Source organism: Lampris incognitus, chromosome 2 (genome assembly GCF_029633865.1).
Source record: "Lampris incognitus isolate fLamInc1 chromosome 2, fLamInc1.hap2, whole genome shotgun sequence".
Taxonomy (NCBI): domain Eukaryota; kingdom Metazoa; phylum Chordata; class Actinopteri; order Lampriformes; family Lampridae; genus Lampris; species Lampris incognitus.
The window spans coordinates 139,232,387-139,249,025 of NC_079212.1; the positions used below are offsets into that span (position 1 = coordinate 139,232,387).

Below are 16,639 nucleotides of genomic sequence, written 5' to 3' on the forward strand. Positions count from 1 at the left end.
CTCGCATCAGCTGCAGATACGGTGAGAGGCGCAGACATTTACACACACTTATTCCACAAAAAAACCACACATGCATGTAATGTGATGTGATGTGATGTGATGTAACATGATGTGATGTAACATGATGTGATGTGATGTGATGTAATGTGATGTGATGTAATGTGATGTAACATGATGTGATGTGATGTAATGTAACGTGATGTGATGTAATGTGATGTGATGTAATGTGATGTAAAATGATGTGATGTGATGTGATGTGATGTAATGTGATGTGATGTAATGTGATGTAACATGATGTGATGTGATGTAATGTAACATGATGTGATGTGATGTAATGTGATGTGATGTAATGTGATGTAACATGATGTGATGTGATGTAATGTAACATGATGTGATGTGATGTAATGTGATGTGATGTAATGTGATGTAACATGATGTGATGTGATGTAATGTAACATGATGTGATGTGATGTGATGTAACATGATGTGATGTGATGTAACATGATGTGATGTGATGTAACATGATGTGATGTGATGTGATGTGATGTGATGTGATGTGATGTAAAAAGGCTCATTCAAACATGCTGGCTGCAGAGGTGTGACCGGAGGAGAGACACTTACACCATGTTCGTTTCAGATGTAAATCAAGCTACATTTACTGCCTCACCATATTGGTGGCTCTTGAAGCTGTCTCACTCTAATGATCAGCGTGTGCTGCATCCACGTTTTCCTTAATGAAGTTGGCCATCGTAGTGCCGAACAGTCTACGTGCTGCGTTAAGACACAGCGTGGCCAGTGATGGGGAAGTTAGGCCAACAGATCCTGGCACTCCCCCCCCCCTATTTTCTCCCCAGTTGTATCCGGCCAACTACCCCAGTCTTCCGAGCCGCCCCGGTCGCTGCTCCACCCCCTCTGCCGATCCGGGGAGGGCTGCAGACTACCACATGCCTCCTCTGATACATGTGGAGTCGCCAGTTGCTGCTTTTCACCTGACAGTGAGGAGTTTCACCAGGGGGACGTAGCGCAAGGGAGGATCACGCTATTCACCCCCAGTTACCCCCCCCCCCGAACAGGCGCCCCGACCGACGAGAGGAGGCACTAGTACGGCGAGCAGGACACACACCCAAAATCCAGCTTCCCAACTGCAGACAAGGCCAATTGTGTCTGTAAGGACGCCTGACCAAGCCAGAGGCAACACGGGGATTCGAACCAGCGGCCCCCGTGCTGGTAGGCAACGGAATGGACCGCCACGCCAGCCGGATGCCCTTTTTAATGCTCGCTGCATTTCACTTGCTGTGCAGACACAAGTGAAACTAAGCTTTGAGGACTTGATGAGCTGCTTCGAAACTCACTTCGATTCCAAGTCAGAACTAGTTCTCTCAAAACCCGACACCAACTTTCACTATGACATGGCTATATCTGTTGGGTGAAGGGGAGCTCCGAGAAAGCAGCTAATCTGAAAGTAAATAATGAAACCAACTGCAGTAAAAAGCGACAGTGAAGTTATCTTTAGCCGTTTCAAAATAAAATGGTAGCGCAAAAAAAAAAAAAAAAAAAAAACTTTGTAGTAAATACACCAGCTACTACAGTCCAAAAACAAGACAGCAAACTTTTAAGACCCTCCTCTCCCAGTCTTCATTGTGGACCAACGGCATCGGGACCAGCTACTGTAATGTTGGGTCTGCATTTGTATTGGAGGTCAGTGGACTGTGGACCTTGTGTTACCTGCATTCGCAAGCCGATGCGTGAGGCCATTGCTGGGGGGCGAGGGGGGAGGGGAGGGCGAGCCGACGTCAACGCACCGCAGTCCAGCCCGAAAGAGTGTTGCGGCACTGTGGGGGGGGGGGGGAGGACAAAAGAACAGGGATTGTTACACATGAATTATATCAAACAGTAACCAGTTTCCTAACTGTCTGTCTGTCTGGCAATTTAAACAGCAACCACCTACTCAACTAACATCCCCGACATCCACCTCCTCACCTCATGAAGTATACATAGTGTTGTGTGTGTACACACATACACACACATATACACAATGTCTAACCAGTCTGATATGCAAGAGATAATGCCCGACGAGGTGTCCATTATCAGGGAGCAATGGAATTAATGTAGGATGAGGAGGCCAGAACTGTCCCGACACGCAGCAGAATAAGGTTGCTTCTGCAGAGTCCATTAATTCCTGATAACGGACACCTCGAAGGGCACTATCCCACCTATACCACAGTCATTTGCCAAAGAAAAAAAAACAAGACCATTAATTTATATTTTCATGCATTTTGCAAACAAAATCTAAAGTTTTTCCCAAGCCACAACTCAGTTTCCCCGAGTAACACCCGAGGGTTTGACTACTACCTGGAACAATCATTACAATCCGGAAAGGTTCTTATGCAATGGAAATGTTGTTCACTACCCCAGTAAATAGTATGAACCTTAGATACGACTTGGGAACGCGAGATATTTCTAGTCTGCTCAGCTCATAAAAGCCTTTTGGCTCGGCTATGAGCCAGAAAGCTAACGGTATGCTAGCAGGATTCAGCGTCAATAACTTTTCATATGGTTGACAAACCGTAAATATAATTTGACAATATGTTCAAGGCTCAGCGTTTTCGGGTTTTTATTTTTCAAAGCCATCCAGCGTGCCGAATTTCGCCACAAGAGGACACTGTTACATAACCTCACACGAACAGGAACAACTTTTGGATCCGTGGAAACATAAAATCCAGGTGAAAATCAGTTTAAACCAATCTGCTCCTTTTGAAAAATCTGGGTATTTTTCGGTGAAAATCGGTACAAACCGGAAACGCTGAGCCTTGAATAATATGTTTAACAACAAGACTAGCTAGCTATCCAGCCGTGTCATTTTCCCCAAATCAATATCGAGATTTCAACGAACAAATGATAGGCCATGTGTACGTATTGTCAGACGCTTTAACTGCGTCCATGTTGCTATATTTCAGCCAGTGCATTAATGGATTTATCCCCCCCCCCCTTTTCCAAGCTGTCGCGGTCGTTCCTCCACCCCCTCTGCCGACCCGGGGAGGGCTGCAGACTACCACATGTCTCCTCCGATACATGTGAAGTCACCAGCCGCTTCTTCTCACCTGACAGTGAGGAGTTTCGCCAGGGGGACGTAGCACGTGGGACGATCACGCTACTCCCCCCAGTCCACCCTCCCCCCTGAACAGGCGCCCCGACCGACCAGAGGAGGCGCTAGTGCAGCGACCAGGACACATACCCACATCCGGCTTCCCACCCGCAGACACGGCCAATTGTGTCTGTAGGGGCGCCCGACCAAGCCGGAGGTAACACGGGGATTCGAACCAACGATCCCCTTGTTGGTAGGCAACAGCCAGCACATTAATTTATAAAGGCGAACAGTTTCACTGGAACTACTTAGTAGGTATCCACATAAGGAATTAATGGACACCCTGCAACCAATCAGAATCGAGCATTCATCGTAGCGTATCAACCTGTCCATTTCTCTCTCTCTCTCTATAAGATAGATGGAGGAAAAAAAACTTTGATACAATATTCCGCTTTAAATATATAAAGAATATTGTGTTAAAAAAAACGTTGATACAATAGTCCTAATATGCTGCTCCTCATTTGTTGAGCACTTTTATCAACACCATTGATGGTTTCAGGATATATATATATATATATATATATATATATATATATATATAAAACTTTGTTAAAATAAAAACTCAAGGATAGGAAAATTGCTCAACAAATAAGGAGCAAAATAATCCAGTGATTCAAGTAAATTCTTTATGAGTCATGAAGAATTTACTTGAATCACTGGATTATATATATTCTATACTATATATATATATATATATATATATATATATATATGGTCATGTAAGGAGGTAAAAGCTTATATAGACATACTATAACATGGTCAGGCACAAAAATATAAAACATACAACTGCACAGAAAATGAGGTTAAAAAAAAAACAATGGAAGTATTAAAAAGAGCACATGAACACACAAAAAAATACTAGAGCACACAAGCATGAATGGAGTCTCAGTTAAATGACGCTGAAATCGGGCGAAGCTCCACGTGCATCTCTCAACGCCCGTGCAGCGTGCCCGTGTCACGAACCCTGCTTCCATCCAAGTGTTTTTATGCAAAATGTGTCATTTTGAATAAAAAAAAAAAAAGAAAAAATCTTGACGGAAACAGTACATGTAGAATAAAGTCCCTCAATTTTTGCATAAAAGTTGCGGGTCCGCTGGAGGTCAATTCACTTTTTTTTTTCTCCCGATACAAAGAAATTCCAAGAATCGCGATGGGAACGCGTTCGCCAGATAGAAAAGGAAATGAGAATATAATTGAACCAAAACATCAGCTGTTTCTTTATCATAACCGAGTCATCTTTCTTGCAGATATGGAAGGATATATACACATATAAATAAGCCTTCGTTCAAGGTTTTATCCGCCGAGACGGAGCCGATAGAGACGCGGCTTCAACAGCATCCTGCAAAATGTAATTATTTGCTCTAAATGAACGTGAAAGTTGGGATGGAAACACAACTACTGTTGTTACATCAATTATCAAAGATATGAGGGGGGGGGTTGCTGAGGTGAGGATAGTCGCTAGTTATACAACAGCTCCAGTCGGCCCCCCCCCCCTACCAATACGGGAGTCTGGTGGAGGAGCATAACCGTGGCCACGGTTTCGAGGTCATGTGGGAGTCATGTGGCGCTGTTGTTGTGGGGTGATCATGTGAGCCGACGGAGGGGAACAACCTCACCAATTTTAATACACTCCCCGAGTCATTTTCTTTCTTTTTTTTCCCCTCCCCTCTCTCTCTCCCTCTCCCTCTCTCTCTCTCTCATATACACAAACAAATAAACGCCCACACACACGCGAACAAACGCACACACACACACAAACACGGGCCCGTACATTTTTCTGGGGAGTCCCGGGCGAGACAGTTCCACTTTTGCAATGACGGCGCACCAGGTTCCTTCCCCACATGACTTGGCTTTTTACGTGAAGTAGGTTTACAGCGAGAACCTCTCGAACCCAGGCCTCCGCTCTGCCCTACTGTCCACTTTACTGCCCCTGCTACACTGCGAGAAAGGCGGCGACGAGAGATAGCCAGGGTCTCGGCGACCAATCGGGACCGGATACGTTAAACTCTAACCCGAGTCCCCGTCCGTATATGGCAGTAAAGAGAGATGGGGAGGGAGAGGGAGGGGGAGAGAGAGAGAGAGAGAGAGAGAGAGAGAGAGAGAGAGAGAGAGAGAGAGAGAGAGAGAAAAGCTCATTGTGCATGGGGTACAATAAGAAGGGCAGCTCCTATTGAGAAGCACTGAAGCCGCCTGTTGTTCGACGTGTAGATTTCAGCACCCCGACCGAGAGGGCACACACTGCCCTGCTTTGTGCCCACGGGGGCCGGCCCACACGCCCAAACGCACACTCGCGCCCGGGGACGCGCACATCAGCGCACAACATTTACAAACGCACAAATATCGGACCTTTGACTCCGGGGGGGGGGGGGGGGGGAAGCTGACTCCTCAACATAGTCGCTCCAAATTGCGCGCGGAGACAAACGCCGTTGTTATTACCATGAAGAAACAGTGGACGCCCGCTTGCCAACATTGTGCGCTCCCCTCTCCCGACGCCGAGGCGCGGACAGCAACTCCTGCCGGACCCGCCCGCCACGCACAGGAGCTGCAGGAGGAGGGCCCAGAAACAGGCCTGTGACCTATGACTCAACCTGCTACAGGTCGTCGCCAGCTGGAAAAGTTTGTTGAACACAGACGCGCACACGTACACACACACACACACACACACACACACAAACGCACGAATGCGTACACAGTGCCAGAATGCTGCGCGGTGTATTTATAGAACCTGCCGAATGAGGTGATTACATCTCCAAACTCAATTGGCAGCACAGGAATGCCAACCTTCCAGAAAGGGACAAGTGCCTCTCTGTCTCCGCTAATAAAAAAAAAAAAAAAAAAAAAAAAAAGTATAGCTTCCCATACATCCCACTGGACAGGACTGGAAAACCACTTTTAGTGGTACACACGAAGTCAAAAACGGCTCAGAAAGCAACTTAACATCCTTTCTGTGATACTGTTGGACCTCACGTCGTCCCGCTTGCACACACAGGCGTATCTCAGCACTTCTACTGAGCAAGGAACGCTGCCCATGACACGGAGGTTCGTCGATAACCCGGCGCACAATGTGTTTTTACTAAGAAACAAGGCCTGAAAATGTAATTTTACAAGTGGGCAAGGCTATGTGGAGTAGGGCTGGGTATTGGCAAGGACGTCCCGATACGATACGCATCACGATACACGGGTCACAATACGATTGTATCACGATACATGGGTCGCAATACGATACGCATCACGATACACGGGTCACAATATGATACGCATCACGATACACGGGTCACAATACGATTGTATCACGATACACGGGTCACAATACGATTGTATCACGATACATGGGTCGCAATACGATACGCATCACGATACACGGGTCACAATACGATACGCATCACGATACACGGGTCACAATACGATTGTATCACGATACACGGGTCACAATACGATTGTATCACGATACATGGGTCGCAATACGATACGCATCACGATACACGGGTCACAATACGATACGCATCACGATACACGGGTCACAATACGATATGCATCACGATACATGGGTCACAATAGAATTGTATCACGATACATGGGTCACAATACAATTGTATCACGATACATGGGTCACAATACAATTGTATCACGATACATGGGTCGCAATACGATTGTATCACGATACATGGGTCACAATACGATACGCATCACGATACACGGGTCACAATACGATATGCATCACGATACATGGGTCACAATACGATTGTATCACGATACATGGGTCACAATACGATTGTATCACGATACATGGGTCACAATACGATACGCATCATGATACACGGGTCACAATACGATATGCATCACGATACATGGGTCACAATACAATTGTATCACGATACATGGGTCACAATACAATTGTATCACGATACATGGGTCACAATACAATATGCATTAGAATACATGGGTCACAATACGATATGCATCACGATACACGGGTCACAATACGATATGCATCACGATACATGGGTCACAATACAATTGTATCACGATACATGGGTCACAATACAATTGTATCACGATACACGGGTCACAATACAATATGCATTACGATACATGGGTCACAATACGATATGCATCACGATACATGGGTCACAATACGATTGTATCACGATACATGGGTCACAATACGATTGTATCACGATACATGGGTCACAATGCGATATGCATCACGACACACGGGTCACAATGCGATATGCATCACGACACACGGGTCACAATACGATACGCATCACGATACATGGGTCACAATACGATATGCATCACGACACACGGGTCACAATACGATATGCATCACGATACATGGGTCACAATACGATACGCATCACGATACATGGGTCACAATACGATATGCATCACGATACATGGGTCACAATGCGATATGCATCACGACACACGGGTCACAATACGATACGCATCACGATACACGGGTCACAATACGATATGCATCACGATACACGGGTCACAATACGATACGCATCACGATACACGGGTCACAATACGATACGCATCACGATACACGGGTCACAGTATGATATGCATCACGATACATGGGTCACAATACGATATGCATCACGATACATGGGTCACAATACGATATGCATCACGATACATGGGTCACAATACGATATGCATCACGATACATGGGTCACAATGCGATATGCATCACGATACACGGGTCACAATACGATATGCATCACGATACACGGGTCACAATACGATATGCATCACGATACACGGGTCACAATACGATATGCATCACGATACATGGGTCAAGATACAATTGTATCACGATACATGGGTCAAGATACAATTGTATCACGATACACGGGTCAAGATACAATTGTATCACGATACACGGGTCAAGATACAATTGTATCACGATACACGGGTCAAGATACAATTGTATCACGATACACGGGTCAAGATACAATTGTATCACTATACACGGGTCAAGATACAATTGTATCACGATACACGGGTCAAGATACAATTGTATCACGATACACGGGTCAAGATACAATTGTATCACGATACACAGATCACGATACGATTGTATCACGATATATTGCGATACCATACATATTGCGATACAATGCAATACTACGTAATTTACTGAAAGTTTTAAAATATAGCCAAGGCTCGGCGTTCTCGGCTTTTATTTTTCAAAGCCATCCAGCATGCCAAATTTCGCCACAAGAGGACACCGTTACATAACCTCACATGCACAGAAACAACTTTTGGATCCGTGGAAACATAAAGTCCGGGTGAAAAATCTGGGTATTTTTCGGTGAAAATCCGTAAAAAACCGAAAGCGCCGAGCCTTGAATGTAGCTGAAAATGCAACTTGCTGATTACCACCTGGGTAGTCTAATATTTACATCACGTTACCTTCCCCCCCCCCCCCCACTTTTTTTCTCTAAACTGTACTTGGCCAAGTTGAGTATGTGTCCTGGTCGCTGCACTAGCGCCTCCTCTGGTCGGTCAGGGCGCCTGTTCAGGGAGGAGGGGGGAACTGGGGGGAATAGCGTGATCCTCCCACACGCTACGTCCCCCCTGGTGAAACTCCTCACTGTCGGGTGAAAAGAAGCGGCTGGCGACTCCACATGTATCGGAGGAGGCATGTGGTAGTCTGCAGCCCTCCCCGGATCTGCAGAGGGGGTGGAGCAGTGACCCGGACGGCTCGGAAGAGTGGGATAATTGACCGGATACAATCGGGGAGGAAAAAAAAGGGGGGGGATCCCCCTGAAAAATGCATTTACGATATGAGGGGTTGAAAAATCAATAAAGTATAGGGGGGGAAAATTGCAATACTTAGCGGTATCGACTTTTTTTGGCGCAGCCCTACTACGGAACACCGTCGGACTCTCACATCCAGGTTCGAGTCCACTCTAAGTAAAGTATGTCGCTCGATATGCAGGAATGCGTCGCCCTACTATCAGATTAACTGCCCTTTCTCCTGGAGAGAGAGAAAAAAAATCTGTCTAGACGCAAATGAAAATACGCACACGTGAGGTCTTTGATGACACATGCACAGCTGTAGGAAAACAACATATATGTAATGTATATCACAAGGTGTCCAGTGATGACGAAGTTATTCCACTAATGACATCCCCTCTCTCTCTCACACACACACACACACACACACACACACACACACACACACACACACACAGAGCAGATATCACTTCCTGATCCCTCATGGTGACACACTGCTGCCGGGCAGCATGCTCTCCCACATGGGTCTTCCAGTTGCCCGACATCCACTGGGCTGAGCAGGCATCTGTGACGCAGGAGGCATCACACTGCTGCCATTGTGTGCAGAGCACTGTGATGTCACAGGCGCTCCACTTCACTTCAAAGACCGCCAGTCAGTGGGCGGATACCGAGCAGAGGATGGCCAGGTCAGAGGTCAACCCTGGACTGAGACAGGGATCGGTCACACACATCTCGAATATAACACACACACACACACACACACACAGGGCAGCCCGGGTGTATAAAATAATCAACCCATGTGTCGCTCTCTGCAAAACTCACGCTGAGACTGGGGCGGAATAAAGGTATTACGGTGGTGTGCGGCGATAGGTAAAATACACACATGCATTTCACGACGACACACAACATACAAAGCGAGTCCGTGCGAGTTGACGGTACCTCTGCTCGGAGACATGGTGTTAATTTGCGGGGCTTGTCTATTAATAGGTGCAGCTGTGTAATGCCAGGCTGGTCTTTTTGACACAGAACTTAACTGCGGGCACCAACGCATACACAAATACGTTGACATTTCAGAGGCGCACTAAAAAAAAAGGGGGGGGGCCGCCAGAGCAACCCGACTGAATCAAAAGCCGAACAGCTACTTGTATAACAGGGCGACTCTGCCCCATGGAAGAAGAGGGTGGCGACACTAAACACTAACTGCTCCCAATGAGCTGGTGGTCACCTTGCATGGTTGACACTGCCATCAGTGTGTGTGTGTGTGGGGGGGGGGCGGTAACAATTAACTGCAAAGCTCTTTGAGTGGCGGTTGCAGCTAGGAAAACGCTATGCAAAACGCCGCCCATTCGCCTCACTAGAACGACCGGGATTTCACTCCTACCTGAAACGACCATGGGCGGTCAAAGTGACCGCCGGTTTTTTAAACTCCGTATTCTGTCAAGATGAATACCCAGTTGAGATATTAATGCATTGCATATGTTAGTATGTATGTTAGGAAACGACTGACACCAAAATTCACGTTTTAACAACCGTAATACTATTTTTACACAATTTAAACCGCCTGAAAAAGTGAAAATATTACCTGAAAAACGAAACAGAAAACACATACTGCTAATCTAGCAAAGTCACACGGCCGATAAAACGTAAAAAATTTTTTTAAATGAAAATAACGATGGAAACAGTCCCAAACAACGACCGGAATTTGATTACAACGACCACGGGCGGTCAAAATGACCGCCCCGGTTTTTAAACTCTGTATTCTGTCAAGCTGAATACCTAATGGAGACATTAATGCATTACATATGTTAGTGTGACTGTTAAGAAACTGACACCCAAAATTAACATTTTAACAACTTTAACACAATTTTCAAACAATTTACAATCGCCGTTGTCCAACGCCTGTGTGTACTGCAGCCCCTCGGTGGTGGTCATGGTGCGTCTGAAACGGCGTCTGCGACCAGACACGTTGGAAATAATCAAAAGTCAAGTTTAGACCGTTACTCTGCACTGGAGGACGCTAGCGTGTTTCTAGACGAAGGAAATGACGTGACCAACGCGTCATAAAGAGCGACACGCCGCGCACGATGACGCTAGCGTGTTTCTAGACGAAGGAAATGACGTAACCAACGCGTCATAAAGAGCGACACGCCGCGCACGATGACGCGCAAATGACGCGCAGTCGTTTTAACCGCTCATGTTCGTTTTAAGGTAGATCCTATAAAATTTTGGTGCAACCGACCTAAACTCATCTTAATGCAAATATATGCAGTTTTAGGTGCATTCGGGGGGCGGCAGGTCTGTATCCCCCACCCCACCCCACCCCACACACACACACAAAGTTATTAAACTTTGAAAATCCAAAAACGGTCAAAATGACCGCCTTGGTCGTTCTAGTAAAACAAACACGGCTCCCAGTCTGCATTTGCTCGCGCCACCAGTCCTGCCCTGACATACGAACGGATGAGGAGCGCAGATCCGAAACCTAAACACCCTCGTTCGTGTGTGGGCGACGATGTGATTTTGAGGCGTAAGTGTAGCTGAGCGTTCGTGTTAAGTGTGATACCGGCGTCGAACTTCTAACCGATTAGAACGGCTCGGGCGCGGGGGGGGGGACATTTTAACCAATTAATCACTCATTTCCTTTGGAAGGAGTCCATGAAAGTAATAGCTGATACTGCGTGCACTTCATCAGCCTCTGCATCTCCGTCTCTCTTTCATGCACTACACCCACACCTACACCCGTGCACATACACACAAATTACACATCGCTCTGGAGAACAGGGTGTTCCTGAAAAGGGGAACAGAGAGCAGGGGCGTTATTTTGGTTGTTAGAAGAGGCAGGCAGACGGCTTTATACGGAAGGGGTTTGTGTGTGTGTGTGGGTGTGTTTGCATGTGTGTGTGTGTGTGTGTGGGTGTATAAATACACGCATGTCTGCATGCATGTGTGTGTTGATATAATGGGTCAGCCTTCATACGTTTGCATTTGTAGAAATGCTCTAAAGCTCGTGCACGGCCTCTTCCTGAACACGGCCCCCCCCCCCAACTGCCGTTGAGCAACGCTGCCGGCGGCAAGAGGGTCAACAGGATAGTGTGACAAGGCTGGCATGGCAAATATGAGCTCCTTACCCCTTCCTCTTTGGTCTCACAGATACACAAACAGCTGCATCCCCTCATTTCATGCCTATATGAGTACAGACAGGGGAGACCGGCTGGCAGATAGTCAGGCAAGGAGCTGGGCGGGCAGGCAGACCATTTTTATGCAAGCTCCCTATGACCAACACACTCACCGGTGTAACCAATGACAACTGATGTCAGATTTTAAAAAGCCCGATTCTCTTTTCTGTGGTGACCAGCGGCAAACAACGGAGACACGGGCACCACCGGGGCAAAACCGGTGCACGCCTCCCTCTCGTTACTCCACGCAACCGCCGCTGTACTCCACCTCTTGCCCCCCCCCCCCCCCCCGAGAATCGCCGTTTGCAAAACCCGGCCCAGTCCCAGCACGCGGATGACAACAGCGGTACAAAAGACACGCATGCGCGTGCACTCACACGCACACACACACAAACAAACCACACCGACGCAATTACCTGTCTGAGAAGACGACGTGGTGTTTGCAAGCAGGGATACGCGCTGCCCGAGCTGCGGACTACATTTCTCGACACCCTGAGGAGGGTGGTCGGCGGTCTGCGGAGGGGGATGCTGGAGGGCAGCAGGAGCGGAGCGGGGAGGAGCGGGCAGAGACAGAACGGGGTGGAAGGAAAGGGGAAAGAAAGAAAGGAAAAGACATGATTTCACAGAAGCTTTTTCACAAGGCGTGGTTTTACCGATGAAAACGTGGGTCGTGGGTTCTGGAGTACTCCAGATCCCCGGGATCTCCGAGCAGAGATCTGTGCTGTGCGATAAAGGTAGGCCGCACCTCAAACTGTACACTTCCCCCGGCAGAAACAACAGGTGCAATGAACCACATCAAGACAAAGTGTGTGTGTGTGTGTGTGTGTGTGTGTGTGTGTGTGTGTGTGTGTGTGTGTGTGTGTGTGTGTGTGTGCGTGTGCGTGTCTATCAAGGTAAAGTGTGGCTCTGTGTGCAAAGCCGCTGGGAGAAAATCATCTGTGTTGCTTTGTGACATTCACTCTGTTTTGCATGTCACGGCCCCTGATCTTTCACAGGTTTATCTGAACTTAATCACCAGTGTGTTTTCCTCCGAACTGCTCGCGGGTCTTGGAGGAATTTCCTATTTATTATCTTTATGCTATTTTTATTTTTTTTTAAATCAAGCTTAAGGAAGGTTAGTTCATGTTTTAGGAGTTGGTATGACTGGGTAATAATGACGATCTACTATCTCTTCCTCTTCTTTCGGCTTGTTCCCCCGGTTCCCAGGGGGCGCCGCAGCGGATTTGATAGTTTCCATCGGTACCCCTGGGAGGGCACAGCACCGATGGCGGTCTTGTCATGATGACCTACCAGGATATGTACTGATGAGCTACTATGATATGCAAAAATAAATCGGGGCGTCCGGGTAGCATAGCGGTCTATTCCGCTGCTTACCAACACGGGGATCGCCGGTTCGAATCCCCGTGTTACCTCCGGCTTGGTCGGGCGTCCCCTACAGACACAATTGGCCGTGTCTGCGGGTGGGAAGCCGGATGTGGGTATGTGTCCTGGTCGCTGCACTAGCGCCTCCTCAGGTCGGTCAGGACGCCTGTTCGGGAGGGTGGTGGGGGGGGCGGGGGGAACACGTCCATATGTTCACCTTCCGTTAAAGTCTGCTGGATCCTCGTCTCCTACACAGGAGAGGAAGCTCTGGGCCTCGGCAGGGCTGCTAAACCGGTACCACCAGTTTTGCAGTGTGAAGGCCACCGTTGTCGCCTGTCGCAGAGCGTAGTCGACGATGTTCTGCTGTAGTAAACGCCGCACCTCATCCGATTTCTCTCGTTTTTCCTGTACATCCTGGGCGTAATCTTGGGGGAAAAAAACCAAAATCCGTGCGCGGGTGGCACGGTGGCCCGGGGGTTAGCACTGTCGCCTCACAGCAAGAAGGTTCTGGGTTCGAACCCCGGCCCTCTCTGTTTGGAGTTTGCATGTTGTCCCCGTGTCTGTGTGGGTTTTCTCCGGGTGCTCCGGTTTCCTCCCACCATCACAAAGACATGCATGTTAGTTTTTTTTTTAAAATACATATGCATGTCAAGGTTAATACTCCTGCCTGTGCCCCTGAGCAAGGCAATGCAAAGAACTGAAGTTCTTCCCCGGGTGCTGCAGCGCCACACTGCTCCTATACAATAGGATGGGTTACATGCAGAGGACAAATGTCACAGTAACCTGTACAATGACTAGTGGCTCTCCTCTTCTTTCCAGATGAGCGGTTTCTTTTTTCTTCGCCGCTGTCACAACGCTAGTCTTGGCTTCGTCCCGGAGGAACCGGGCAATGATATGTTGGGGTCTGGAGGTATCGCTTGGTGGCCTTCTGACCCGATGTGTCCTGTCTACCTCATACCAGTCATCGACGTTAATCTCAAGAGCCTCTCTTAGTCAAGTTTTAGTGACGCCACCCATATCTTGCCCCTCTAAGCCTCCTTTCACTCCTGCGATACGAATACTCTGGCGACATGAACACCCCTCCGACCCGGCCACTTTTCCCCGTAGGACAGTGTTTTGCTTGGAAATGTCATGTAGTATCAGACCTCCCTCGGCTTCTTCATCCTCCAGATTGGATATCCGTGATTGGGCTTCGGTAATTCTGTTGCCCGTGTTCTTAACCATGCGGTTTAGGTAGTCCAACCCTGTTCTTCCTTCCTGCCAGGTCTTTGGCGAGGTTCTCAAGGATGCTTCGGATGCCCTGTAACTCCATCACTAAATTCAGCAGTGTCTGTCGTTGCCATTTTGGCTTCTTCCTCAGCATTACCTGGCAAGGCTTTACCGCACTTATTCTGAGCAAGGTTGCTCGTGAAGTAGTGGCTCTTTTGCGCCAATATTTCAAAAGAGCATTATCTCACTGTTGTACAGAAGATTTGTGACTCCTAATACAACTTTTTTTTCTATAAATTTATTTCTCATTTTCTCCCAATTTAGTGGCCAATCGATCCCTATTTTAATTCAAACACCCGCCCTCGTACTGCACGCGTTCGCCAACTGCATCTCTCCGGCCGGCAGTCTCGAAGGAGACGCCTCCCCACTTCCGGGACAAGGCGACTCCGGGCCGAACCGCTGTTTTTTCCGACACACCCAGAGACGCATTCACGTGACGAACACAAGCCGACTCCGCCCCCCTCCCGAAGACGGCGTTGCCAATGATCGCTGCTTCATCGAGTCCGGCCATAGTCGGATCTGACGAGACCGGGGCGCGAACCCCCTTCCCCAGTGGGCAACTGCATCGACACAAAGCCGATGCTTAGACCGCTACACCACCGCAGACTTCATAATACAACTTTTACGGGGTTTTGATAGGTCGGCTGAGCCCCTTCTTCTCCTATACGGCCATCTTGGGTGGGTCACTACCAGAAGTCAGAACCACCCATCCATCCGTTATCCACACCACTTATCCTACTCAGGGTCGCGGGGATGCTGGAGCCTATCCCAGCAGTCGCTGGGCAGCAGGTGGGGAGACACCCGGGACAGGCTGCCAGTCCATCACGGGGTCGACACACACATTCACACCTAGGGACAATTCAGTGAGTCGGGTTCAACTGACCTACATGTCTTTGGACTGTGGGAGGAAACCGGAGCACCCAGAGGAACCCCACGCAGACACGGGGAGAACATGCAAACTCCACACAGAGGACGACCTGGGACGACCCCAAGGTTGGACTACCCCGGGGCTCGAACCCAGGACCTTCTTGCTGTGAGGCGACCGTGCTAGCCACTGTGCCGCCGAAGTCAGAACCATATAACTTAACAATACGCCAAGACACAATGAAAGGTCAGTGAATAAACAAATAATGGAGGTTTTAAAAACCTAAGTCTTAGCTCAGCTCAGGGTGTATTTAAACCAGGACTTCAGAGGCTTTAGGTGTCATTCTCTACACAGCCCCCCTCTGACACATCTTGTAACCAAACACTTCTCACTGACAAACTTTTTCCCACTCCATCCATCACAATGAATCATCCGACTCCACAAACTTGGCAGAGCTCATTGTGCGTCAGCTTTCTGCTGCCGTTGGGAGGGATTTCGGCGGACGTCTAGACTTGTATCCCAGAGCAAGTCTGTGTACGAGAAACCCGTTACACCTCTCAGGTGAGATGCCTCGGGTTGTGCCGTCCGTCAAGCGAGTCCTGCTCTCCTTACTCGCGCCGCCCCGGCCGCACGGATCTGCCGAGGAGAAAGATACGTGGCGCTCGTGGTGAAAAGGACGGCTGGCTTATCTACCAAGATAAGACGCGCGAAAGACAACGGAGCAGCTTCGTCGGCGATAACCACGACGCAGCACGGCCCTTTCCCTTCCATCAGCTTTCGCAACCGATGTCACAGCGATATCAGGGAGTTAAGCAACTTCCTCTGCACACGACCCAGGGAAGGACGCATAGGGAGGCCTCTCGCACCACAGCCGCGGCGGCTCAGCACATCAATCCCAACTTCTGACTCGGGCCGCAAAATTAACCGCGTATTCATTTCAATATCGGCTTTCGCAGTTAATTGACCGGGGCCTAATTTCCCAGCGTTAATTCGACCCAAGTACCTTTTTCTTGATTAGGGATCCGTTCTCTGTATTTGGTGCCGTTCTTTTTTTTTTTTTTTTTAAAA

The 16,639-nt window shown here is 48.3% G+C and overlaps 1 protein-coding gene across 1 annotated transcript in view; it reads right to left on the reverse strand.

The window, feature by feature from the left end:
• tfeb (transcription factor EB) overlaps positions 1 to 16,639 on the reverse strand; it is a 55,000-nt gene that overhangs the window by 18,141 nt on the left and 20,220 nt on the right. The window contains exons 2-3 of the mRNA XM_056301797.1: positions 1,726 to 1,832; positions 1 to 10 (exon numbers count right to left, since the gene is read on the reverse strand). The exon at positions 1 to 10 is cut by the window's left edge and continues 161 nt beyond it. Coding sequence (XP_056157772.1) covers positions 1 to 10; positions 1,726 to 1,755 — 40 coding nt within the window. The 5' untranslated portion in view covers positions 1,756 to 1,832. The remainder of the gene's footprint in view (positions 11 to 1,725; positions 1,833 to 16,639) is intronic.